The 25,138-nt window shown below is 41.7% G+C and overlaps 1 protein-coding gene across 1 annotated transcript in view; it reads right to left on the reverse strand.

Annotated features, from left to right (window-relative positions):
- Nucleotides 1-25,138, reverse strand: part of NR4A3 (nuclear receptor subfamily 4 group A member 3) — a 42,580-nt gene that overhangs the window by 12,054 nt on the left and 5,388 nt on the right. The window contains exons 3-7 of the mRNA XM_053575836.1: nucleotides 23,394-24,355; nucleotides 19,571-19,700; nucleotides 18,937-19,109; nucleotides 7,222-7,421; nucleotides 3,787-3,965 (exon numbers count right to left, since the gene is read on the reverse strand). Coding sequence (XP_053431811.1) covers nucleotides 3,787-3,965; nucleotides 7,222-7,421; nucleotides 18,937-19,109; nucleotides 19,571-19,700; nucleotides 23,394-24,353 — 1,642 coding nt within the window. The 5' untranslated portion in view covers nucleotides 24,354-24,355. The remainder of the gene's footprint in view (nucleotides 1-3,786; nucleotides 3,966-7,221; nucleotides 7,422-18,936; nucleotides 19,110-19,570; nucleotides 19,701-23,393; nucleotides 24,356-25,138) is intronic.

Consider the following 25,138-nt stretch of genomic DNA (forward strand, 5'->3'; position numbering starts at 1 on the left):
CCAGAGACTGTCGCAATGCCTGACACATAGTAGGTCCTCATTACTTAATGAATGGATATTTATAAAGTAGCAATTCCAAGCCAGCTCTCTGTTTGATGGACTTTCTCATTAAATACAATTAACTGTGACCAGATATCAGCTGATTGGTGTCCCATCAGAAGCAAAGCATTTTCAGAGATGTGGCATCAGCAAAATGCACTTGTTAGGGTAGATAAATTGGAGATCTAAAAACATTCAAAACCACTACTGCGGGGGATCTCCCTATTTACTGTAGGAAAGGGGAGTGATCTGAAAGAAACCATTTCTTGCCCAACTTCATCACCTAGTTTTTTATGATGGGACACAGAGAAAGGAAAGAAGAAAGAAGAATTAGGAAAAAAAAAAAAAGAAAAACTTATGTTTGTGCAAACCACCAATATTGTTCAGATTCTTAATACTTTTCCAGCAAGCAAAACTGTTTAAACTTCTAAGATCCCATTTACATTTTATGAGTTCCTCTCTGTGGTTTAAGAACACACAATTTTGTAATAAATCTTCTAAGGTAAATAGTCCAGCTGATATTCCACAATCACCTTTTATGAGCAATGGAGCTTATTCAGAAGCCAAGATCTATAACAGCCCATATTCAAATGAAAATTAGTATCTAAAACAGTGCACCCTGTTTCCCAGCCATCAACTTTTTTTGCCATTTCCTGATGTTTTCACACATTTCAAACCCCCTTTCAACTAGCAAATCACAAGGAAAGTGCTGTGAAGTCCAACAACGAGAGGAGGCTCATCTCTGTTGTGGGTTATAACCACAGCACCTCTAACAACCTGCTCTGCACAGGCTGGCAGGAATGAGGGCAGGAACTGAACGAGGGTGGCCCCAAGACACCACCACCATAAAGCTCTTGGCACATTTTAAATGCCAGGTAAGTGTGGCTTAATCCTCGTTCTTGGATAACGATGATAGAAACTCCCTCAAATTAGGCATATGCTTGCCCTTTCCCCCGGGAAGCCTGGATAGTCTAAAATCAAACTCAGTAGCATGAAGAAACAGGTGGTGGCTTCAGAAGGCAGAATGTTTAGTGAATATCTCCTTGGACACCTGAGAGAGAGGATTAAGGGAGGACAATGATAATAAAGTAATGTAGGTGAATTTAGTGTCTATGTTTGGCTACATCACCAACCTCATTTCCAATAATCCTCACTGCTACCCCATGAAACAGAAGTGCTTATACCCATTTTACAGATGGGGAAACTGAGGTTCATAGAGATGAAACACATTACTCAGTAGCACATACTTATTAAATATAGGACTTAACATTAGAATATTGGGATGCTAGGTTTTAAACTTTATGCTATTTCTGTCATGCCAGACTGCTTCCTTCCCCAGCACATATCCACATAAATGGGCAACAGGCTGAACAGCTATAACTACAGGGCACAGAATGAATAGGGCTTAGAGAGAGGATTGCCACCACCCTCCTCTTAAATCCTGCTCTGTTCTTTGCACTGAAGTTCCCAGTCTCTCTAGGTTGGGCCTGCTAGGCACATGTCCTGGTCTCCTAGTTGTCTATTAATTTCTACTTAAGGGTAAAACAAATAAAGATGTAGCGTATGGGGGCAGGCCCTCCTCTGAACCACAGCCCTCACACCTCATTCCTCTTAGTTTCTTTCCCACTCTAATTTGTGCTCAAAACAGCTGGCAGTGTAGATCTTTCTAGAATGGAAGCCTGGCCGTTGTGCTTCGTGGAGCAGAACTGTCTGTGGATACCCACTGCTCTCAAGATAAACTCTACCCCCTCACCCAGGTCTGGAAGGCTCCTCAGGCCCTGCCCTACTCTTACCTATCAGACTAGTTGCAATTCTCATCACTGTATGTTTTTTTTGTCATTTCCTTGAAACTTATGATAGTCATATTTTCATGGCTTTGACAAATTTTTATCTATGCCTAGACTCTCACTCCTTCCATTTTAGCCTGGGGGTATGCTCTAGTTTTATGAAGGCCCAGCTCCTGTGATTTCTTGTGGGAAGACCACTCCCACCTGCTGTCTTGCTGTCTTTGGACACTTTGAATCCACTATTTCCGTATTTCCACTCAACACCTTATCGCCTTACATTACATGCATGTCTGTCTTCACCAGGGATACGTATTATCTTCTCTGAAAACCCAGAGACATGGAGTATAGTGCCTGGGTAAGTGAACATTTGCTGATAACATAGAAATAGACTATGTCTATAGGATGTGGCAACATAGTGGTTTTTTATTTTTATAGAAAGCCAACGCTGGTTCTAGATTTTATTGTTTGTAATTTTAAGATGAACTAACTCCATACTTCCTAGTTTTGAATGGTTAAGGGTCTAGGAAGAGCTAAATGGCTCTGAAATTGAGCTGCAGAGCTTAAGTTGCAAGGAAGGCTTTGAATCAGTTTCATCACAGTCCTGCTGGAGTGATATGCTTGTGCCATAAATGTGCTTATTTTCTTCAGGTGCTCCTGTACGCCATTTGGAAATCCTCCAAATGGAATCCATACTCTTTGAGACTGACTTGGTTTTTTGTAATTGCTCTCTTGGAAATCTCTGGCAGCCTCCCCTAAAGAAGTGAGTTTCTCATCCAGGACCAAAGATCAGGAGGAAGTCAGGTACTTATTGGAATGCTGAGGAAACAAACTGGTGTCTGATTCCTAACCGCGCCCATGCCATTTCCTTTTCTTTGCCTTCATGCAGACTGTCAAATGATAAACCAGCTTAGCCTCCACGGTATACAGACACATCTCGCTTTAGTTATGGGAGATGGCCCAAGAAAATGCAAGAAAACGATGCTTGGGCAAACCAATGCATATGTCTGATGAAACAGAAGGAAGGGGGGCATCTGTACTAGAGGAGGCATTTGGTCTTCTGGAAACTTACCATCAGCCAAGCATCTATCACATGGGAACTTCAGCCCTCAGTCCATCTTTTGGTCTTGCAGCAAGTCTTGCACTTGCATCTGATCAAAAGGATAGGGATGAGCCCCCCACCTGGCTAGTCTCTTCTGGAACCCCTGCTTTCGTCACTGCCTCCCCTAACCCCAGTCTGACTGAAAATGACAGGCTCTAACAAGAAACTCAGAAAGTATGAAGCAGCAAACGGAGCTGGGCTGGGGCCTCTGAAGTCACAGGGAGATGTATTCCTTTTCTTGCTCATCATGCCTTCTGATCATCCTGCCTTGGGATCTTTTAGCTCCCAAAAGACAGAAAGGCAGAGACAGAGAGAGAGAGAGAGGCATAATATAGAAATTGAATATGTTATTATGTTTTATGCTCTATTTCTTAACTTTCAAAAGCTGTTCAGTTGAGCCATTTTGGCTTTTTACAAGTATTTCTTTTTCTCTGTCCTTTGCTAATCAAAGTTATTAAATCAAGTTGTATTTTGTATGTCTGTAGTTCTTTGGTTTTATTGGATCACTAGCCGATGACTGGGGAGAGGGGACAACTCATCACCTCTGCCCCATAGGAATGGGCTGGTTAAGGTAATCATCTTTGCAAACCCTTTGTAAAATAACCCCGAAACAGCCAGTCCAACTGTCAACAGAGCTCCAGCGAAAAGTTAGATTTTTATACCTTGAGTTTGTTGACAATGGTAACCAAATAGACTAGGGATCCTCTTTCCTATAAGTTCATGACAAATTATAGATGCATATTTCTTTGTTTAAACTGGGTTAAACTTAGCAGATTTCAGGAAAGTGGTGACTGGGCCAGCATCCCCTTAACAAAGGAAAGGAGAGACTGGAGGATGTGGTTTTGGTAAGGTGGTGCTTACCTGTGATCATGCTCAGTGCTGACAGGCAGGCTAAGGCTTGGATATCAAGGTTCAGGCTCTGCAAATTTAAGGAAAAGTCTTTAATAGAGTCGAGCCACTCCCCAAATCCACGAAGGCACTGAAGTCGATGCAGGACAAGTCCATTGCAGAACACAAACTTATCTTCAGCAGTGTTTGACCTGGGGGCGAGGGGTGAGGAGAAAAGATACATTAAATAGGTCTGTTCAGTCTGTCCAGTGTGGTAAAATCATGACACACAGGTACCTGGACAGCCACAGGGTGGTGGTAGGACCCAGCACAGTTCTGTGAAGCATGTTCAGACACGCACAATGAATAAGACTATGTTCTTGGGGATAAACAATCAGCACCATCTGTCTATGCTAACATCCTTGGTAAGGATCAACCCAGAGGAAGATGGGGGCTGTGGCACCTGCTGTCTTTGACTAGATTGAAATTCAGTTGCTGGCTTGCCCAGGACAAGACATGGAGGAGCAGGTACTCACTGACTACAGCAGTGAAAGGAACCCAGAGCACTGCCTTACTTTGCAATGAACATGAGACTGTTTTTCAGGGTTCTTGAAGGGTTCTTGTCCTTCATTTTATTAAGTGTTAAAAACCACTAAGGCCTGAGGCTAGACAGTGCTTTTCCATTGTGTAGACCAGGGGTCCTCCAACTACCGCCTGTGGGCCACATGAGGCGGTGTGATTGTATTTGTTCCTGTTTTGTTTTTTTACTTCAAAATAAGATATGTGCAGTGTGCATAGGAATTTGTTCATAGTTTTTTTGTTTTTAAACTATAGTCTGGCCCTCCAGCAGTCTGAGGGACAGTGAATTGGCCCCCTGTTTAAAAAGTTTGAGGATGCCTGGTATAGACTCTTAAAACCTGAAGTCCTTATAAGTGCCAAAAGTTAATTACAAAGTAAAATGTGGCCTAATGTAAAACAAGTTTTTATTTTGTATTACCTTTTTTTTTTTTAAAGACATAGGGTCTCACTATGTTGCCGAGGCTAGCCTCAAACTCAAATTCCTGGTTTTTAGAGATCCTCTAAACTCAGCCTTCAGAGTAGCTACAATTGTAGCCTCGAGCCATTGTACCTAGCTCCTTCAGTAGAGCTGCAGAGGCCTATATCTAAAACTTTGCTGATTGTTTATATTATATACATAATCATCCCATTCTTTGTTCATGAAAGGCACCCTGGAACTTCTAGCTAGATGCCACCAATTAGTGGTGTGGCCCTGGGCACTCTTTTAATCTCACTGGACTTCCTATTCCTTATCTATAAACCAGGAATTTTAATTGCTGCCTCGGAAAATTGCACCTCTGAAGATTGAGAGAATTAAATAAAGGATTAGTTCCTAGCACTCTGGGAGGCCAAGCCAGGTGAATGGCCTGAGTCTGAGACCAGCCTCGGCAAAAGGGAAACCCTGTCTCTAAAAATAGCCAGGCATTGTGGTGGGCACCTGTAGTCCCAGCTACTTGGGAGGCTGAGGCAAGAGAATCACTCAAGCCCAAGAATTTGAGGTTGCTATGAGCTAGGGGACACTACCAAAGGTGACAAAGTGAGACTCTGTCTCAAAAATAAAAAAATAAATACATGCATACATACATACATAAAGGATTAGAAAGCCCATGCATGGTGGCCAGTACACAGGAGGATTCAACAAGTTATTAGGTGGGACTAATTCTGAATTCTGTGCGCTCCTTACTTTAATATTAGCTTTCCTTTAACTTTCAAATCTTGTACCACATATTTATCTATCTTGGCCTACTGTATTCACAAGGCAATATCTCTGTAACTGTGCTTCTCAGATAAACAGGTTTATTCATTCCTTCGTTCAGCAAGTATTTACTGAGCAACAAGCATGTATCATCCTTGGACACAGGCACTGGAGGAAACTTGGTGAATAAGACATGTAAGTGCTGACCTATATGGAGTATATGGTCTACTTATTCCTGTGCTGCGTGCCTAAGAGATGACAGTCACATCACTGGCTCGTCTCTGGTGTACACTGGATTGGCTGTAAGTTAAGCTAATCATTGGTCCCCTAGTTGTAGTCCACCCCTGTCTTTCCCACAGATCCCCCCCCACCCAGAGAGCACACACAGGACAGAATGATTCAATCTTTAACCACCTAAGCCAGAGTGAGACTCAGTCTCTAAAACTAGCTGGGTGTTGTGGCGGGTGCCTGGAGTCCCAGCTACTTGAGAGGCTGAGGCAACAGAATCACCTGAGCCAAAGAGTTTGAGGTTGCTGTGAGCTATGACATCATAGCACTGAACTCTGGGGGCAATTGCATGAGATTCTGTCTCAAAAAAAAAAAAAAAAAGAAAGAAAGAAAGAGAAAAAAAGGTGGACCTCTGACCACCGCATCAGATTCACCAAAACTTATGAGTTTAAAATGCAGACTTCTGGACTTTTCCCAAGGCCTAGCAAATCAAAATAGCTGGCAATGAGGCATAAGAACCTGCACTTGGAATAGGAGTTTCTGCTAACACAGTATGAAACTGGGAAGGGAGTGGTAAGAAGAGAAAGAGGGGAAAGACGATGAGTTTTCCTATAATATTTGGTGCAATGTCAGTACCATCTCCTAAAAATATATAACGGAAAGGAAGCAAGGAAGATGAAATTAAACATGCTATGTGTGAAAACGAAAACAGTAATAAATACAGTTTTCTTCAAAAGCTACATGTGGAATTTATGAGAAGAGCTTAGATCTCAGATTCTAGCTTTTTGAAAAATCACTTCCTTTCTGTGTTTAATATCACTGAGTATATTGGACCAAATCTTTCGATCCAGCAGCTGTTCTCTTGGAGTAAACACTGGGGGTGAAGAAGCTGTGGGGACGCGGTAGCGCCCCATCAGGTGTTCTAGAACAGTAATTTGTTAGACAGAAACCTGCGAGTTAAATGCAACGTTCCACAGCAAGTACAGTAGAACCTCCATAGTTGACCTGAGTTTTAGAGACTGGACATGCACCGCTGTATGATCAGTACAGGAAGCCTAGCTCCTTATGTTGACCAGTTTGCTACAGTCCCTGGGATGGTCAACTTGCAGAGGTTCTACTGTCTTTACTCCCAGGAAATACTTACATGCTATGAGAGTCTTTCTAAAAATCATAGAACACTGGAGTTGCAAGGGACTTCGGAGATCAACCCAATCCCAATCTCTTCATTTTAAAAAGGAGGGAATTAAAAAAAAAAAAAAAAAGGAGGGAGTTGAGTCTGTGGTGAGGCAAGTAACCTGCCTTCCAGCAAGTCTATATTGAACCCGGGCCTGGGTTCCATTTTGCACTGCTCAGTTTTTAATATTTCTGATCATATTTCATATTTGTTTCTTGAGCAAATCTTTCACTGATGACTCAGTTACAAAGACAGAAGGTTTCAAACTTCTGGAAGGAGTACACTGAGGGAAGAAAAAATAATAGTCAATTACCTGATGGAAAGTCTGAGGACAAACAGCTCCAAAAAGGCTGATTCTATAAGTAATGTCTGATCTTCTTTGGGGAGATCAGTAAATCCTGGAATCTTTTCTGCCCAGCTTCTGGATACATCAATGGATGCTGTCAGAAGGTTGTAGAACTGTTGCACATGCTCAGCGTCTGTGCCTGCACTGGCCTGGTCAGTGGGACAGTACTAGGAAGCAAACCAGAGACATTAGGATAATACCATTGTAAACTGTCTCTTACAAGCCTATCAATATCTAAGTTTTTGCTTTTAGGTCCTACAGTTGCCAAAACCCTTTCCCATGCACAATCTTACCTGACTCTCATGATGGGCCTGTGATATATCTAGATCAAATTTTATCAGTTAATAGTGCTGTGGTGTTCAGTTTTGACTATGCACTGCAATCATATGGGGAGTTAAAAACCACGCCCCATATGATTGCAGAGTTCTACCCCCAGAGATTCTAATTTAATTGATCTGAGGTGGGGCCTAGGAGCCAGAAATTTTAAAAGCTTCTCCAGTGATTCCAAAGGGTAGCCCAACTGAGAACTCCTGCCCCAAAGGTTTGTGTCCTTGTGGGTTTTCAGGGTCTGCTGGTTCCACCATAGCACAGCTGTCTCCCAACAAGATGATAAATTAACCCAGTGGTTCTCATAGTGTGGTTTCCAGACTACCAGCATCAGCAATACCCAGGAATAAGCTAGAAATGACCATCTCAGGCCCCACCCTAGACCTACTAAACTGGGGCTAAACCCAATCTGGGGCTAGGGAAAACCTGGGAAAATCTGGGGCTAGGCCTGCCAGACTTCAGGACTATCCGGTGATTCTCATACACACTACAATTAGAGACTCATAGGATCAGCCAACAGGAAAAAGAATGATTTTTGCTTGCTGTTGAGGGATTTCGGTGAGATAAAACAGACCAGGAAGTGGCAGAACAGGAGGTCTCTTTAGCAGAACCGAGGAAGCTGTGTGTTATTAGACTCAAGACTTACGGATACTTCAATTAATGAAAAATAAATAAAATTTAAGATTCAGTCTTTTGTCATACTAGCCATATATCAGGTGCTCAATAGCTGACCGTGGTGCAGAACGTTTGAATCACCGAAGAAAGAGCTACTGGACAGGATTGATCTAGACCCAAGAGAAGTCGTAAGAGAAGAAGGGCACATGTGGGAATAGAGTCTCTACCTGGCTTTTGAATATTCTGGTAGAACCAGGGATTTTTTCTTTTTAACCACTGGAGAAAAAACTTTTCTGCTTCAGGCAGGAAGACTGATACAGTGAGATAATTACCAAGGTATAACCAACAACACAGAGATTTAAGAGATATGCAGAAACACTCATGTAAATATGCACACCATCTCCTTCACATTAACACAGTGTGTGAGTCTGCATCCCTCCTCTCAATTGATCCTCATGGAGCAGGGATTTTAATCCTTATTTTACAAATGAAAAAACGGAAGCTCAGAGAAGCCAAGAGACTTTTCCCATTTACCTAACCAGCAGTGGTACAGCCAGGACTTAAACCGGCCCTGTGATTTCAAGTCCTATTCCTCCTGGTTCTGAGTGGGTCTGATGTGACCACTTGGTAGCCTATGGGATAGTTTTTGAAATCTTTAAAAAGCATTTTGCTTTTTTCTGATTGGAGCACTCTAGGGATGTATTCATTGGCCCTATGTTTCTGTCAAGAGCACAGTGACCGGCACATAATTGGCCCTCAAGAAATAAATGTTGAATATTTTTTAATGGAAGAATAGTCAGGGGAGTGTTTAGGTTTGCCACATACCCTAACTGGCTGGAAAGAAACAGCCAGTAAGCAGCTAGGTGTTTACTGCAGAGCTATGTAGGTGAGAGGACACGAAGCACTTGTTTTAATTTGGTCTTTTTTTGGTTTTGTGTTTTCCCAAGAAGCAGTATGAAGTAATTAAAGAAGCATCAAAGAGCCCACCTACTTCTAATTCCAGTTTTGCTCTGGCCCTTAATTTGTGAAATGCTGTAGTGTTATTTCAATTTTCTGAGCCTCAGTTTCTCCTCTGTAAAATGGGGGTAATAATATTTTCTTCAAGATTTTGTTGTGATGATTAAATTTGATAACATGTGAAATAGAACACGGTTAAAGAATGATGACAGTGATAATACTGATAACGGTAACAATACCTGCAACTCTCTCCATCTCCCAGCTTCTGTATTTACAAAATGAGGAAATCGGTTGACACTGAAGGTTTCTACTTTCCAGCCCTCATTTTCTAAGCCCTGAATACTCAGTGATGTAATGGATCATGGGAGCAAAATCCAGGACAAGGAAAGCAGTTCTCCTTCCCAAGGCTATTCAAGGATGGTGGCATGATCCTGGGTCAAAGATACTTTCTACTATGCTATACATACGCTCTTAATGGGAGAAAAGTAGAAAAAAAGATTTTTTTTTTTACTTTCTCCTTAATTATGAATCTAATTCTATAGATTTAACAGATTTCTCTTTGATAGCACTTCATGTGAAACTCCCAAGCAAGTGGTAATATGGAGTAGAGGAAAGTGGGTTAGGCCCGGCAGCAGGTCATGGGGTCCTCGTCCCCGTCATGGGCTCTAGCACTGACTTGCTGTACAGCTTGAGACAAGTCACTTATCCTGGGTCTATCTCTGAAACAGCAATCACATACACTTGCTGGGTCCTTAAATCCCTTCTGACTCTTGCAGTAAGTGATTTTTTTTTTTTTTAAAAGAAAAGTGCTGTGGCGTCACAGCTCACAGCAACTTCCAGCTCTTGGGCTTAGGCAATTCTCTTGCCTCAGCCTCTCAAGTAGCTGGGACTACAGGCATCTGCCACAACGCCTGGCTATTTTTTGTTGCAGTTTGAACCTGGCTTTGAACCTGCCACCCTCAGTATATGGGGCCAGTGCCCTACTCACTGAGCCACAGGTGCCACCGGCAGTCAGTGATTTTAAACGTTGCTAAACCACACCAGGTACAATGTTGCTACCTACACTTGACACTGATCCAGCATTCTTTTCTTTTCTTTCTTTCTTTTTTTTTTTTTTTTGTAGTTTTTGGCCAGGGCTGGGTTTGAACCCGCCACCTCCGGCATATGGGGCTGGTGCCCTACCCCTTTGAGCCACAGGCGCTGCCCATTATTTTGTTTTAAAACAGTGGGTTAAATGGAGAGAACATGAGAATGGGATCTAACTGCTCCCTTCAGGGACCTCCCTGAAACCAGGCCTCACAACTCAACAATCTCTCTTCCGATATTTGTTCAGAATCCACCAGAGCGCACAGCTTTCACCGAGGGGCCTCTGCCCCTGCTGGGCTCACATTTCATGCCTCCTGCACACTGGAAAGTGAAGTCCCAGCCTACCCTGTATGTGTACTTTTCTCTGATGGAGCCCAGTAAGGAGGAAAGCCAGCCAGCCCGGCCTGCCAGACTCCAGCCAGATCCTCTGGGCTTCACCTGCAATGATTCTGGTCCAAGTCCCAGAATTCTGGAGCCAAACTGGATTCAGCCTGAGCCACCAGTATCTTGGGGGTGACTGGAGGGTCAGCATCCAATTCTGGGGGAAAAGAAAAACTCCTCTATTGGACATAAGATTTAACGAAACGGAACACAACATTTAGATTCCTTCTCTCCCTTGCTTAGCAGGTTAGAATACTGAAATTGGAAGAAATGGACCCCCAGTTCTATTACTATGCTCCCTCCCTTACATTGCTAGATAGGTTTGGGGTTCAACAGAGGAAAACCTGGACGTTTTCAAAATCAACCATGCCAATTGGACATAGGCCAAATATAAAATATTATTATTATTTTTTTTAGAGACAGAGTCTCACTTTGTCACCCTTGGTAGAGTGCTGTGGCGTCACACAGCTCACAGCAACCTCCAACTCCTGGGCTTAGGCGATTCTCTTGCCTCAGCCTCCCAAGTAGCTGGGACTACAGGCACCCGCCACAATGCCCGGCTATTTTTTAAAATAACTTTTTTCCTGTTTATGCTAATTTTCTTTTCAGCCTATACGGATTATTGATCCGTCAAAACTCTGGCTTTCCCACTAGTCAAAGACACAATATTATATTCTAAGAGCCAATACCTAATGAAGATTTCTTTTAATCAATTAGAATAAAGATACAGAGCTACAAAAAACAGTAATGGATATTATTTAAACTAAAAAGAGTCTGCACATCCCTTATGGCAACAGCATAGCCATACCAGTCAGGCTTCAGCAACAGCCTAGGTCTAATGCAAGTTAGGTATTTGTATAGGAATTAAGGAGGTGAGACCCTCGGAGAACACCGATCCTAAAAAATTATCAATGTAAGGCTTTAATAACAGACTGGAAGCTGTATTATCTCTATCTCACTTTCAGCCCTGGCTGAAACATATCCTAAGGACATGTTTTTCTCCCCATTTCTCTGGGTATACATATCTCTAAAAATTATAAATATGATCATTCTATGAGTCAAACTATGTATACATATTCTTAGGTTCTTACACTTTAAAAAGTGACATTTAAAAAAATTGGCAGTGAATATATTTACCCCCCCCAATTTTTTCTTTTCTAGTCTAACTCCATGTACTCTGCTCCCCCCCAAAATAAAAAACCTAAACCAGAAAACTCTTCTCCTCCTACTAGTGGCATCACTGCAAATACATATTTTACTTGATATATATGTTTACATATATAGAGGGTGGCCAGAAAGTTCATGTGCAATTTAAAATTGTACACTATAGTGTATGTTTACTTTATTTCTCCTTCACTGGAGTGTAAATTCCATGAGGACAGAAACTCGTCTTGTTCAACAGTTTGTCCACTGCCCTAGAACAGCACCTGACATCCACCAGCCATTCAATAAATATTTGTTAATTACTTTCTGGAAAATTTATATCTCATTGCTCATCCTTTCCCAGCCCCAAGCAAAGATGGAAAATTCACGTTAAAGTGGAATTGTTGTTATTAAACTATATTGCTAGTTCCCAAATCTTACTGTGGTCTGGATGTGAGCTACGAACCTGCATTTTAAACTCATAATTCTTTCTGGTAGTGGCAATTTGGGCACATGCTTTGGGAGATGCTGATCCATACCCCTACTGAAATTAGGTTAGATAAAACAGAAAGTCTGAGAATGAGAAGGCAGAAAGGGATCCTGGGAACACATTTAGTCCAATCTCTCCAATATTCAGATGAGGAAACTGTGGCCCACAGAGGGGCAGGAACTGGCCTGAAATCACCGAGTGAACTGACAACAATTTGGATGGTCTTCTAAGAAGCTTCATGAAACAACTCTTTTTACAGTCTTCATGCTGCCTACTTTGCAGGTCCAACATGTGTTAGCCACATTGTTTCTTAGGCTATCTTTGTTAACATATTTAAATGCCATTTGCTGCTGCTTGATTTTATCTGAGTAGTATCTCTTGTGTTTGCAGACTATTACTACACTAAGTGGCACTGACTACCAGAACACATTCAGAAACTACTTGAAATGATCAACTAATGAGGACATTAAGTGTATTTTCTCATTAGTAATTATGCAGGTTCTGAAGCCAAGTCCAGTATCTATATATACTTGTATTGCTAAATTCAAAGCAACTGGAGGGCAGAGAATAGCAACAATTTGAGGAGAGACAAATCAAACGTGACATGTTTTGACTATACTCTGCAATGATCTGAGTTCACTTATGAGGGAGAGAAGTTTGGGCCAAAGGAGAGGTGAACGTCCCAGAGCCAGGAACATCTCACACAGCCCAGGAGCTCTTTTTCTGGCTTCTCAAATATTCATTCCTTCAGTGACTTGGAACCAAAACCCCTCCACCTCCACTTTCTACAAACAGGGAGAAAACTGTTCATTTACTACCTTAAAGGCACATAGGCTAATACACGAAAATTAAAACATACTGGGCTGGCAACATATTGTCTCCATTTTCTTTTCTTTTTTTTTTAGTAGAGACAGAGTCTCACTTTATGGCCCTCAGTAGAGTGCCATGGCATCACACAGCTCACAGCAACCTCCAACTCCTGGGCTTAAGCAATTTTCTTGCCTCAGCCTCCCGAGTAGCTGGGACTACAGGCGCCCGCCACAACGCCCAGCTATTTTTTGGTTGCAGTTCAGCCAGGGCCGGGTTTGAACCCGCCACCCTCGGTATATGGGGCCAGCGCCCTACGACTGAGCCACAGGTGCTGCCCCATTGTCTCCATTTTCTATTGACCTTACTTGCTGGGGAAGTAGGCATGTTTAATAAATTGTATAAGTGAAAACAACTTTCAGACTCAAACCTGACAGGGCAAATTCTTATTTAGAATGTAATAAATATGGATTCTCACTAAATGTTAACATTGGTTACTGCTAAAGAGTGGGATCAGACAGATATAGATGAAGAGGAGACTTCTGTTTTTCATTTTATGTACTTCCAAATAGTTTACTTTTTAAAAAAACAATGGCTACATATTACTATTATTGTAATTTAAAAAATCTAACCAAGCTTCTATTTTTTAAAAAACCTAGTAAATTGCCCTTAAATAGAAGTGGCAATATGATGGAATAGAAACATATTACTTAGAGTGATGAGATTTGGATCTTGTCCTAGCCTAGCTCCTGACCTCAGGCAAGCCAATTAACCCTTCTAAGCCTTAACTTTACTCCTCTGAAAATACAGGGTTAAATTAGGTGATCCCAAGGTCACCTTCAGTTCTATGAATTTGTAAATATAAAACTTAAAGGGGGAAGGCATTATGAAAATTGAATTTTAACAAATGGCAATCTTAAAAAATAAACCATCAATTATATCACACAAAGCTGGAGACTTAAGTGAAATTATGTAAGAATATATGTGATGGTACCCAAAGGAAACAATTAAAGTGAAGAGACAACCTACAGAATGGGAAAAAATATTTGCAAACTGTCAATCCAACAAGGGATTAAAAACCAAAATACATAAGGAGCTCGACTCAATAGCAAAACCCAAATAATCCATTTTTAAAGAGCGCAAAAGCCCTAAATAAATATTTCTCTAGAGAAGACATACAAATGGCCAACATGTATATTTAAAAATGCACATTATTAATTATCAGGAAAATGTAAACAGACCACAATGAGATGTCATTCCAGTTAGAGTGGCTATTATCAAAAAGACAAAAAAAAAACAAACAAAAAACAAATGCTGGCAAGGATGCAGAGAAAGGGGAACCCTTGTACACTGTTGGTGGGAACGTAACGTAGCATGGGTACTGTGGAGAACAGTATGGGGATGTCTGAGAAAACTAAACTAAAACTACCATATGACCCAGCAATCCCACTGCTGGGTATATGAACAAAAGAAAGGAAATCAGTCTATCGAAGAAGATAATCTGCACTCCCCTGTTTATTGCAGCACTATTCACAATGGCCAAGATATGAACTCATCTTAAGTATTCATAAATAGATGAATAAATAAAAAATGTGGTATATCCACAATGGAATATTATTCAGCCATTAAATGAAAGAAATACTGTCATTCCAGCAACATCCATGGGCATTATGTTAAACAAAATTAGCCAGGCAGAGAAAGACAATATCACATGTTCTCACTAGTATATGACAGCCAAAGAGTGGGTCTCATGAAGATAGAAAGTAGATAGTTGCCAGAGGCTGGGAAGGAAAGGGAGGACAGGTGGGTGAAGAGAAGTTGGTTAATAGGTACAAAATACGGTTAGAAAGATTAAGTTCTAGTATTTGACAGTATAGTAGGGAAAGTATAGCTAACAATAATTTATTGTATATTCAAAAGTAGCTAGAAGAATTGTAATGTTTTCCACACAAAGGAAAGATAAATGTTTGAGGTGATCACACACTAATTATCCTAATTTGATCATTACAAATTGTATACATGTATCAAAATATCACATGTGCCCCCAAAATGTGTACAACTATGATATATCAGTAAAAAAAACAACAAAAAAAGAATATACTGTATGTGATGGTACCTGGCTTAAAGTAGGCATTCTATAAATGTATTTTGTCTCATTCATTTTATGTGCTAATATTCTGATACAGAACAAAGCAAGTTCAATCTTGTTAAAATAGAAAGTTACTTAAAAGCACATATTCTTATACGTATATGTACGTAAGCACTTGCATTTAGGGGCAATAAAGTAAATCTCAGAATCATAAAATCTTAGAGTTGGAAGGGACTTATTGTCATCCCAAATAACTTTCCCCCTTGTGAGGAATCCTGTTATGTGTTCTCCTTAATTACTTCTTGTGTCGATGGACCCACACTCCCACAGGAGTTAGTATGGCCAAGACCTGTCATCAGAGTGAACTGGAAGAGGTCCTCCTCTTTCTCCCTCTGGATCTGTCCTTGGGAGCAACAATTCTTTTGCCCCAGGGCAAAAGAGTGACTTAATCCTACCAAATCTTCTTCCTTCTTGTCTACATATTTCCATTTCCCCCAACTATCCCTTACAGGTTTCCAGAAACAGTGTATCCATATACCTCTTAAATCCCAGCTTGGAACTGGACTCAATCCTTGAAGTGTGGTCTGACAGGACAGAGTCCATGGGGTCATCACCAACTTGGTCCTATACTTCTACTATTGCAGCCTAAGGTAATTCTGCATCTCTTTCTTCCACAACACACATACTTTGTTGGTTCGTATTGAGTGTGTATGGAACAAACGCCTGAGATCTTCTTAACATGAACCACTGACAAGCCAAGGCTCTCCCATTTTTTTAAAATTCTAAATGCTGAGCTTCACATTTATTTTTGTTAGCTTTCTTCGTGATGGTTTTAGCCCTTCCTGTTCCAACCTGTCGAGATCACTCTGAATGTTGATACTGACATCCATCATATTAGCGATCCCTCCCAGCTTTCTGTCATCTGCAAATGTGATCAGCATGCTCCTATGTCTTCATCCAAGTTTTTGATGAAAACTCACTGTATTTTTTTAAAAGTCTTTTAATTTAGTTGATTTGGGTCCAATTTTTGATAATTTTGTAAAGCTATCTAAAAGCAGGAAAATCCAAGCTATGAGATTCAACCTGATTCCAAACAATGCAATTAAAAGAAATATGCTTTGCAAAAGTGAGCCAGGCCCCAAAGGTGGTATCAATGTGACCCAGACTCTGGCATGGTCAATCTGCTATTTTGAACAAAGCTAACAATTAAATTGGATAAATGTTTGTTGATGAGGATGACGACACTAGACTAACAGACTGGATGGAGCAGAGGCAAGCAAACACACTGGATTGATTTTTCAGTGTGGAGACAGTTCCCAGCTGGGACAACTCAAAGTGCTGGGGAGGGTTTGCCACTGAATGACTAATTAGGCTGTGTAGAATGATAATGAAATAATTTGGGGCCAAAAATCACTTTGGGGGCCTAAAACTCTCTGAACTGGCCATTGATAGTGCTTTCTAATGCCCTAGAACAGAGGTTCTCAACCTTCCTAATGACATGACTCTTTAATATTGTTCCTCATGTTGTGGTGACCCCCAACCATAAAATTATTTTCGCTGCTACTTCATAACTGTAATTTTGCTACTGTTATGAATCGTTATGTAAATAGCTGACATGCAGGATGATCTTAGGTGACCCCTGTGAAAGAGTCCTTTGACCCCCAAAAGGGTCGCAACCCACAGGTTGAGAACCACTGCCCTAGAGCAATGTCAGATTGTGCGCTCTAGGCCCTGTCTAGAAGCTTCATTAATTCAGATAAATCACATAAGGAGGGGGCGGGGGTGCCTCAGGGAGAAAGAAGCCTTTGTTCCTAAATGCTTTTCTAGTACCCTCTCTCACTAAAACCAGAGAGGCAGTGAAGTTTGGTATTGAGGAGGACAGACTTTAAGTCCAATACATGTGACTCCTAATTCTATCTCTGATGCACATGACCTTGGGGTAAGTCAGCTCTTTAGCCTCTCCCAGTTCTAATTTCCTCATTTATGAAACTGAGAGCATAACACTTACCTCAATTAGTGTTACTGCAGGTACCTGACTGTGTAATGTTCACACTCATTAGTACGTTCAACAAATGGCAGAGTAAGAAAATTTGGTTGAAGAGATAACATATGAGTACAGTGCACTGTGCTAAAGTTTTGACAAGTATCACAATATTTAATCTTCACAAACAACCCCAGGAAGTAGATATTATTATTATTATCCCATAATACAGATGAGGACACTGAGGCATTAAATGGTTTAATCAGTTGCTTACGGTCACCCAGCTAGTAAAATGATGGGGCTGGGATTTTCGTCTATGCCTGCATGATTCCAAAGCCTAAGCTCTTACCCACTGACATCATTCTATGCCTTATACTATTATTTGAGACTTGACTTTAGTCAAGAGACTCTACTTGTAATCAGAATAAGAGTCCTCAACCTTTGGTGCTAAGGATCTACCATGCTTCTCATTTGATGTCTCGTGATCAGGCGCAGAGAGGAGGCTTCACAGCCTATAATGAGGGCTGGGGATGAGGGGAAGAGGATCACAGCAGGTACACCAATCACTTCTGTCAACAATGCAACCTAAAAGGAGGGGACTAGCAGAGACACACTCACACTTTGCTAGTCATTTAACCAGAAGCTGATTAGACCTGGGGAAGGCAAGTTGGTAGTAGCTGCCAAGTCAGATCAACCAACTGGGGACCCCTGGACTGGTACCGCTTCATCTGTGTGCAAGCTGTATTTCTAAGTTTTCTTATGTTTGAGTGGGGTTTAAAGGATTGCAGTTTGCAGTGGTTTAAAGGATTAAATGAGACAATGTACCACAATATCTAGCATGTAAAAATTGCTCAAATTACAATCCTTTCCCCATCCCTTCCCTCTTCAGTGAGACCCTGTTTTACTAGCAGTTGCTTTACTAAGTCCTTTTAAAAATCTGCCTTCCAGTTCTGTTTACACATTTGCTCACAAAATCCTTTCTCATGGATCTTCTCGGTATTACCTAAATTTTGAAGGAATTTTCAGAGTTCAAATGGTTGAGATTTTACTATATCCCATATGAAGTAAAAATACTGACATGTTTTTGGTTGACTTAATCAATCAGTAATCATTTATGGTTTTCAAAACATATTCACAATCGTCACTCTTGTGTGACTGATGTTCAAAACATGCTCTGAGGTTAAATAATCTTCTCCACTGCAGGGATGAGTGGAGAGCGGGAGCCAGGTGACACAGGTAAGATGACACAGAGGTGGCCTTCCATCTCCGTCCTCCTGACATCTCCTGATGTCAAGGCCAGAGCTAACTCCTCTCCATAATGGTATAATCCCTCTGAATAAACAGCAGGTCAATCAATGCCAATGTTTTGGGTAAACTACTGAAGGATAACTTGAGGTTCACCCAGATAGTTTAATCACAATAAGAAAAAAACAGTAGTCACTTTGTCTAGACCATGAGAGAAATCTACAAATTATAGTTCACCTGTGCAGATTTTCATTGGCACAACAGGAATCCTACAACAATGGGTATGACAGGTGCAGCACTGTCAGGGTCATTTGTTAAGGCTAAGAGATTCAATAAGGCAAAAATCATTTGGTGCAATGGATGCACTGAATTGCAATAAGGCAAAAATCATTTGGTGCAACAGATGCACTGAATTGCTAAATGAAGCAACAAATATAGAAGAGGCATAAAAACTGTCTAGCACAGTGCCAGGCACAAAGTCATTCAATCAACTCTTATTATTAGTATCATGAATACAGACAATGAACATTCGTTTGGAAGCAGGAAAATCATAAAACTTACTCTGGAATAATCAAGATCTCTGGGTGTTGAGTCTGTTAAAGCTCGTACCAGGGCATTCATCATACAGATGGGAGGAGAAGGTGGAGAGGGCTGAGAAGGTTCCTGTTGTAATGGGCTCTTTGGTTTGGAAGGCAGACGACCTCTCCTCCCTTTCAGACTGTCTGTACGGACAACTGATGCCAAAACAGAAAGAAAACAATCTTCAAAGTTTATGTTATGAATAGCCATAAATTGCAAAAAAAGAATCAAAACACATTACAGTTGAGCAATCACTAATGAGAACAACCATTTAAAAGTGGTAATAGTTTGGAATATTCACATAATGATTTAATGAGAGTTGAAACAAGCAGCATAAAAGCCACCCCATACTCACATTTGGTAATGGATTAGCCCTAAAAATCTCTTCCTTAAATAGAACACAGATGTATGCATATAAGCTCTCTTATCAATTTTGATAAATTAGAATAAATAGTCCTCAGTTATTTTTAAATGCAAATACATGCCATAAAAATAAAATGTTGAAAGGAAAGAGGAACTGGAAAAATTCACTATCCCAATGTAAATATTAACATTCTTTTGCAGTGATTTCTGAAAATATGTATAAACAAATCAGTAAAAAGCAGTAGATCCATACCTTCTTTAACCATTCCGACACTGAGACACTTCTGGAATCGACAGTACTGACACCGGTTTCGACGTCTCTTGTCTACGGGGCAGTTTTTATTTGCCAGGCAAACATATTTTGCATTTTTCTGCACTGTTCTCTGATAAAATACAATACAGAGATAGTCAACTAATAGTTTCTGGAAAGAGGTAGAACCTGACAAGATGTATTTTAATTACAACGTGAAAGGCGACAGTGCAATTCGTATAATTCGATAAATTTAATTTCCTAACACGCTAGCCTGCAGGAAAAACAATTTTATTAGTGTTAGCTGCTGACAATGAAAATCATCTTGGATTGTTCTGAAGCAAGTCTCAGGAGACACCCAACTCTGAATGATAAAATCATATCTGAAATTACCAGGTCAACATATCATACCTTGGAGAATTAGATTATCTCCACTTTTAATATCCCTTTGGGAACAATTTTCTACTTGTTCCACTCCCCTGATTATTGCTGACCTTATTAAAATAAAATCAAAATTATCTGGGATGTACTTTGTTTGCTATCAGTATTGTAAGTCAAATACCACAGTAACTAGCTTTGCTACCCAATAGAGATGAAATCATAAAAAGTAAAATCAGGAGTTGTCTGGTTAAAATATACAGGAAACAGGGTTTTAATGCGAACAAGAAATACACTGAATCAGCCTCTGTAGTTTAATTTCATCTTTAAAGAATATCTTTGAAGGCACTACCATAAAATTGGACTCAAAAAATCACTATCACATCCAAGAAGGAAAGAAAAAAAAATCCAAAGGACAAAAAAGAATGATAGAAAGAAATATGAGAGCCATATATTTTCAGTAAAAATTCCCATTAATAGTTTATTTCATAAATTATTATTGACATAGACACCAAAATAACCATACTATAAAAGACACATCATGAAACTTGGGCCTGGATATAAAAACAAGGTTGTATTTTTCAGAATCCATATAATTTTGAAATGACACATGGAAAGATTAAACATATTTTATGTTCTAAATTTAAAAGAATGCTTGTTTTTGTAAAAAATGGAAAAGATTTGTACAAATGGATCTTCTACCACTTACGGTGAATTTGTTCAGAGATTGCCTGTATCTATACAACCTCAAATAGAGCAGAGAATTGAAATTTATATGGGAATTCTGGGCTGCATTAAAAAAGAAAATTCAGGTAACTTGGGCTTTTTGATCTATTTTGTATCCAAAAGTCTAGATTTGCTTTCAACCTCTTCTTTACTTTCAGTCATCCTAACTGCATGTTTCAGTTTCAGCCTATCATCTTTTAATTTCATTTTAGGGGACAGTTTCTAAACTGCTTACATAAAACTTAAGCAGTACCCATATAACAAAACCAATCTATCTCAAGTCTAAGACATATTTCCTCTGCGTTAGTAGGTGATTTTAGTTTAAAATACAAAATTCTAAAACACAAACATACTTATGAGTTTCCAGCATTTCGATTCTTAGCAGTCTGTAAGGTTAGGAAATGTGTGTTTCCTGAATAAAGCTCTCTTTCATTGAACATGCAGTAATTTCTAACACTCTATTTCTTGCCATTATCCTCAAGGCTATATGCCAATTTGAGTGCTGGTGGCATTTTGCTTCAGGTATACATTTTCCCAATAACCTGAGGCCTTTCCCACATTTTTGTGTGCCCATACAGTTTAAGAACAGGGAGAGATCGTTATGGTTCAATCACCGAATTCCCATCATTAACTGCACTTCATGTCACATTTTTAAAGAATTCAATTTAATGGTAGAAAGCCACTGGGTAAAACCTGCTCTGGTTCCCTTAATTAACAGATCTGTGGGGTAGTTCTCCCCCATCCTGCCCCCACCCTTTCAAGTATAGATTTGTTTTCAAGGGATTGCTGCAGAAAAGGGAAGCTGTTGGGGAAAACTTAATTGACATTTCTAGACTCAGAATGTATTACCACTCTCGTATTCTTGTCAACTCTCAATTATTTAGGGTTGATTATATTCGTGGATTATTCATAATTCTCTTAATTGTTTTTCTTTCTTTTACCCCTTTCTGCTGCCAGTTTCACTGCCCTTCAGCATTTCCACGGCAATCCTGTAAAAATCAAATCTGCTAAAAGAATGCAGTTACTTGAAAGTAGCCCTGGTAAAGCTTTAGTACTTAAGAAAGAGGGGAAAAGTGGCTAAAGTGACTGGCTAAAAAAAAAAAAGGCTAAGATTCTGTATTTAAAACATCATCATCCTGAATACCTGCAGGGCACTTAACATATTGTAAAGTCTTTCCTAAGCGTTTCCTCATTTATCTGAAGAATTTAATTAATGACATGATTACTATCAGTAGATCAAGAATAACTATTGCTTGTTGCTATGTACACCCATCCACAAATATGTGCCTTTTTACAAATACTCTATAGTTTTCATTTAATAAGGAACTATTATTTTAGGGCTCTTTAAAAATTAGAAAGTGCTTTCATATATGTTTTTAGCTCATTTAATGTACAGCCCTTTCCTTTTATTCACTATTAGGGAAACTGAGGCCTACAAAGAACTGTCATGCCCAACATCACACAATTGGTAAGTGACAGATCAGACTCCTTGAGTCTTCTTACTACCATTTCAGCATGCTCCCGGATACGTCCTATTGGCCTCCTAAATCCTGGTTACCCAATCAGCATCCCACTTGCCCTCTCTCTCTGTCCTGTCTGGAGGATAGGAAGTGACTTGTGTGGCTGTGCAAATGCCTGAAATAAGGGCCAAGGTGGGTGGGGAATGAGGAGAATGGTACAGAAGTAAGTATCTGAAGAAGCCTGGGAGTCAGTACCAAAAGGGAGAGCAGCAAGAGAACAAGGTCTTTTCCTCCTGAGTGTTGGAAAGAACCTTGAACTTGGGAATCAGGAGAAACCAGCTGGAAACCCCAAGTGCAGCTAAATCATTGCTTACAGCATGTATAAGACTTCTCTTGTCTAGAAGGGGGCTGATGGCTCTCCCGCTGTAAAATTCTCCTTTATATACTTATGAGAGAAAGAACAATGTCTACCCTTGGCACTCTGTGTGGTACACAGGTGGGGCAGTATTCCTAGAGGACAGAGTGGATTGGTGAGACCCCAACTTCTATCTTCTATGAAGAGAACTACCCTAAACTGGGTCAAGTCATTTGCCCATCTGTCTGTTCCAATGCTGCAGAGTGAGGAAAAGGGTGTGCACTTTGGGGTCACACAAACATGAGTTGGCATCCTGCCTCTATCTCATTCTATAACTGTGTGTCCTGGGACAGCTGAACAACCTACCCAAACTTTAATGTTTCTATGAAACAAAGAAAATATCTACCTCTAAGACACTGTTAATAAAAATAGCTAGTGAGTGGCCAGAATTCAGCCTCAGGTCTGATCCTAGAGCCCCAGCTCTTACTGTAAGGGTTAAATGAGACACAAATGCCCAGGGCCTTGGTGTGCAGACCCTATTCCTTCAGACACCCTGGATGGACAGACAAGGAATGCAATCAGGTGTTTCCATTTTTGAAGTCACAGATCCTTTTAGGAATCTGCTGAAAGCTCTCCAGAAAATGCTCCTAAGGCAATGTCAGGGAAGGAGGTTCCCAGACCCCTCTAGTCCTACTGGGGTGGTTTCCTGCACATGTGCCTCAAGTGAAGCGCCCTGGAGAAAATGGGTGCGAGGTTGCTAGGAAGGGCTACAGGAGCGCATAGTGTAGATTACACCTCTCAAACCAGGAAGCACAGGCTCGCCCCTAACCCCCTCTGAAGCTCCCTTCAGCTAGGGGGCTGGCTGGGGAGGAGAGGGACCTCCAGGAGGAGGCAGGCATGTGCTCACCTTGAAGAAGCCCTTGCAGCCCTCGCAGGTGCGCACGCCATAGTGCTGGCAGGCTGCGTTGTCCCCGCACACAGCGCACGTGCCCTCCCCGGACGACGAGCTCCTGTTAGGTGGCGACGGCAGGGTGGGGCTCTCTCCCAATAGGCCGGACGCAGTAGGGGAGGGCTTGAGGCCCAGCGGCGGAAAGGGCAGCGGGGGCGCCCTCTTGGCCAGCTGCAGCCCATACGGGTGGCCCTCCAGCGCGGCAGCCTGGCCCGCAGCGGCGGCGGCTCCCAGCGGCAGGCTGAGTGCGGCGGCGGCCGTCGGGTCGTAGCCGAGGTGGTGGCCGCCGGCGGGGCTGGGCCCAGGCGGATGTGGTGATGAGGGCTTGAAGTGGAAGAGCGGGAAGCGTGCTCCGGCCACCGGGGGCACCGCCTTCATCGGTGGGTCCAGCAGCGGGCCGGGCGCGATGCAGCCGGGCGCTGAGGGCAGCGTGTCGTCCCACAGCGCACCCGCCTGCGGGGGGAAGCCCGGCGTGGTGGGCGTGGACGGCGGGGACGGCTTGAAGTACATGGAGGTGCTGGGGAGCACTTCGTCCTCCGGGCCGGAGGGGGTGGGGATGGATGGCTGCTGCTGCTGCTGGTGATGATGGTGGTGATGGTGGTGGTGGTGGTGGTGGTGGTGGTAGCCATGTGCGCGCCCATCCTCCACCTTGATCAAGGGTCGCGGCCCAGACGGCTGCATTTGGTACAGGCAGGAGGGCTTGAGTTCATAGCTGCTCGAGTAGCCCTCCATGAAGGTACTGAAGCTGGGCAGGGATGTGGTGGCGGTGGCTGTGATCTCTGTGCTGCCAAGGTCCATGGTCAGCTTGGTGTAGTCTGAGGGGTTCATGATCTCTGTGGTGTATTCCGAGCCGTATGTCTGCACTGCATAACTGGAACCTGGAGGCGAAGGGCTATATTGGGCTTGCACGCAGGGCATATCTGCAGGGACAGGGAAAAGGGTCTCTTAGAAGCAATTTGACCTGGCTTATTGTACCCTCAATGAATCCCCAACAATAAAAAAATAATAATAAAAATTAAAAAAAAAGAAGCAATTTGACATTTATTTCCTAGCTAACAGACAGCATTGGATTCATTGCTACTTAATTTGGGAAAAAAGAGGAAATGACATCCTCTCCTCCTTCTGGGAGCATAGACACAAAGCCCCACACCAGACTTTCTTCCTCCCAGGGAAGAAAAGCTGAATCCTTGACAGACAAAAGGGGCTGTCAAGACTCAGGCCTACTGGGGGACCTCTGTACCCATCTTCTCTTCCTCCCCTGTCCTGTCCTCCACCAGATCTGGGAAACTTGATGTCTTTCCTCATGAGCGCAGAGATTTTTTAAAAAGTGGTTTTGAATCCTATAAACTAATTGGGGTGGCATCCTCAGCCACAACCTGAGAGGACAAAGAGAAAGCCAGTTGGTTTATTCTGGAGGGAAAGAGGCCATTGGTCTCCAAAGCCACACACATTTATTTGTACACCTATTAGTCAGAAAAGGCACCCTATGAGAGACTTACTGGCCAAGGGAGACAGTGACATTCTAACATTTCATGAGTGCCAACTGCGGCTGCCCACACATGTTGCTTCCCACCCCCTTCCCAACTCCCCCAGAGAGGACTAGCAGCCTGCACAAAGTGGACCCCTGTTGATGGCTTCAGCCAGCTAGGTGGCGAGATGGGGACGTAGGCCCAGGAAATGGACTCGGGGGAGTTTGTACCATC

Source organism: Nycticebus coucang, chromosome 2, assembly GCF_027406575.1.
Source record: "Nycticebus coucang isolate mNycCou1 chromosome 2, mNycCou1.pri, whole genome shotgun sequence".
NCBI lineage: Eukaryota > Metazoa > Chordata > Mammalia > Primates > Lorisidae > Nycticebus > Nycticebus coucang.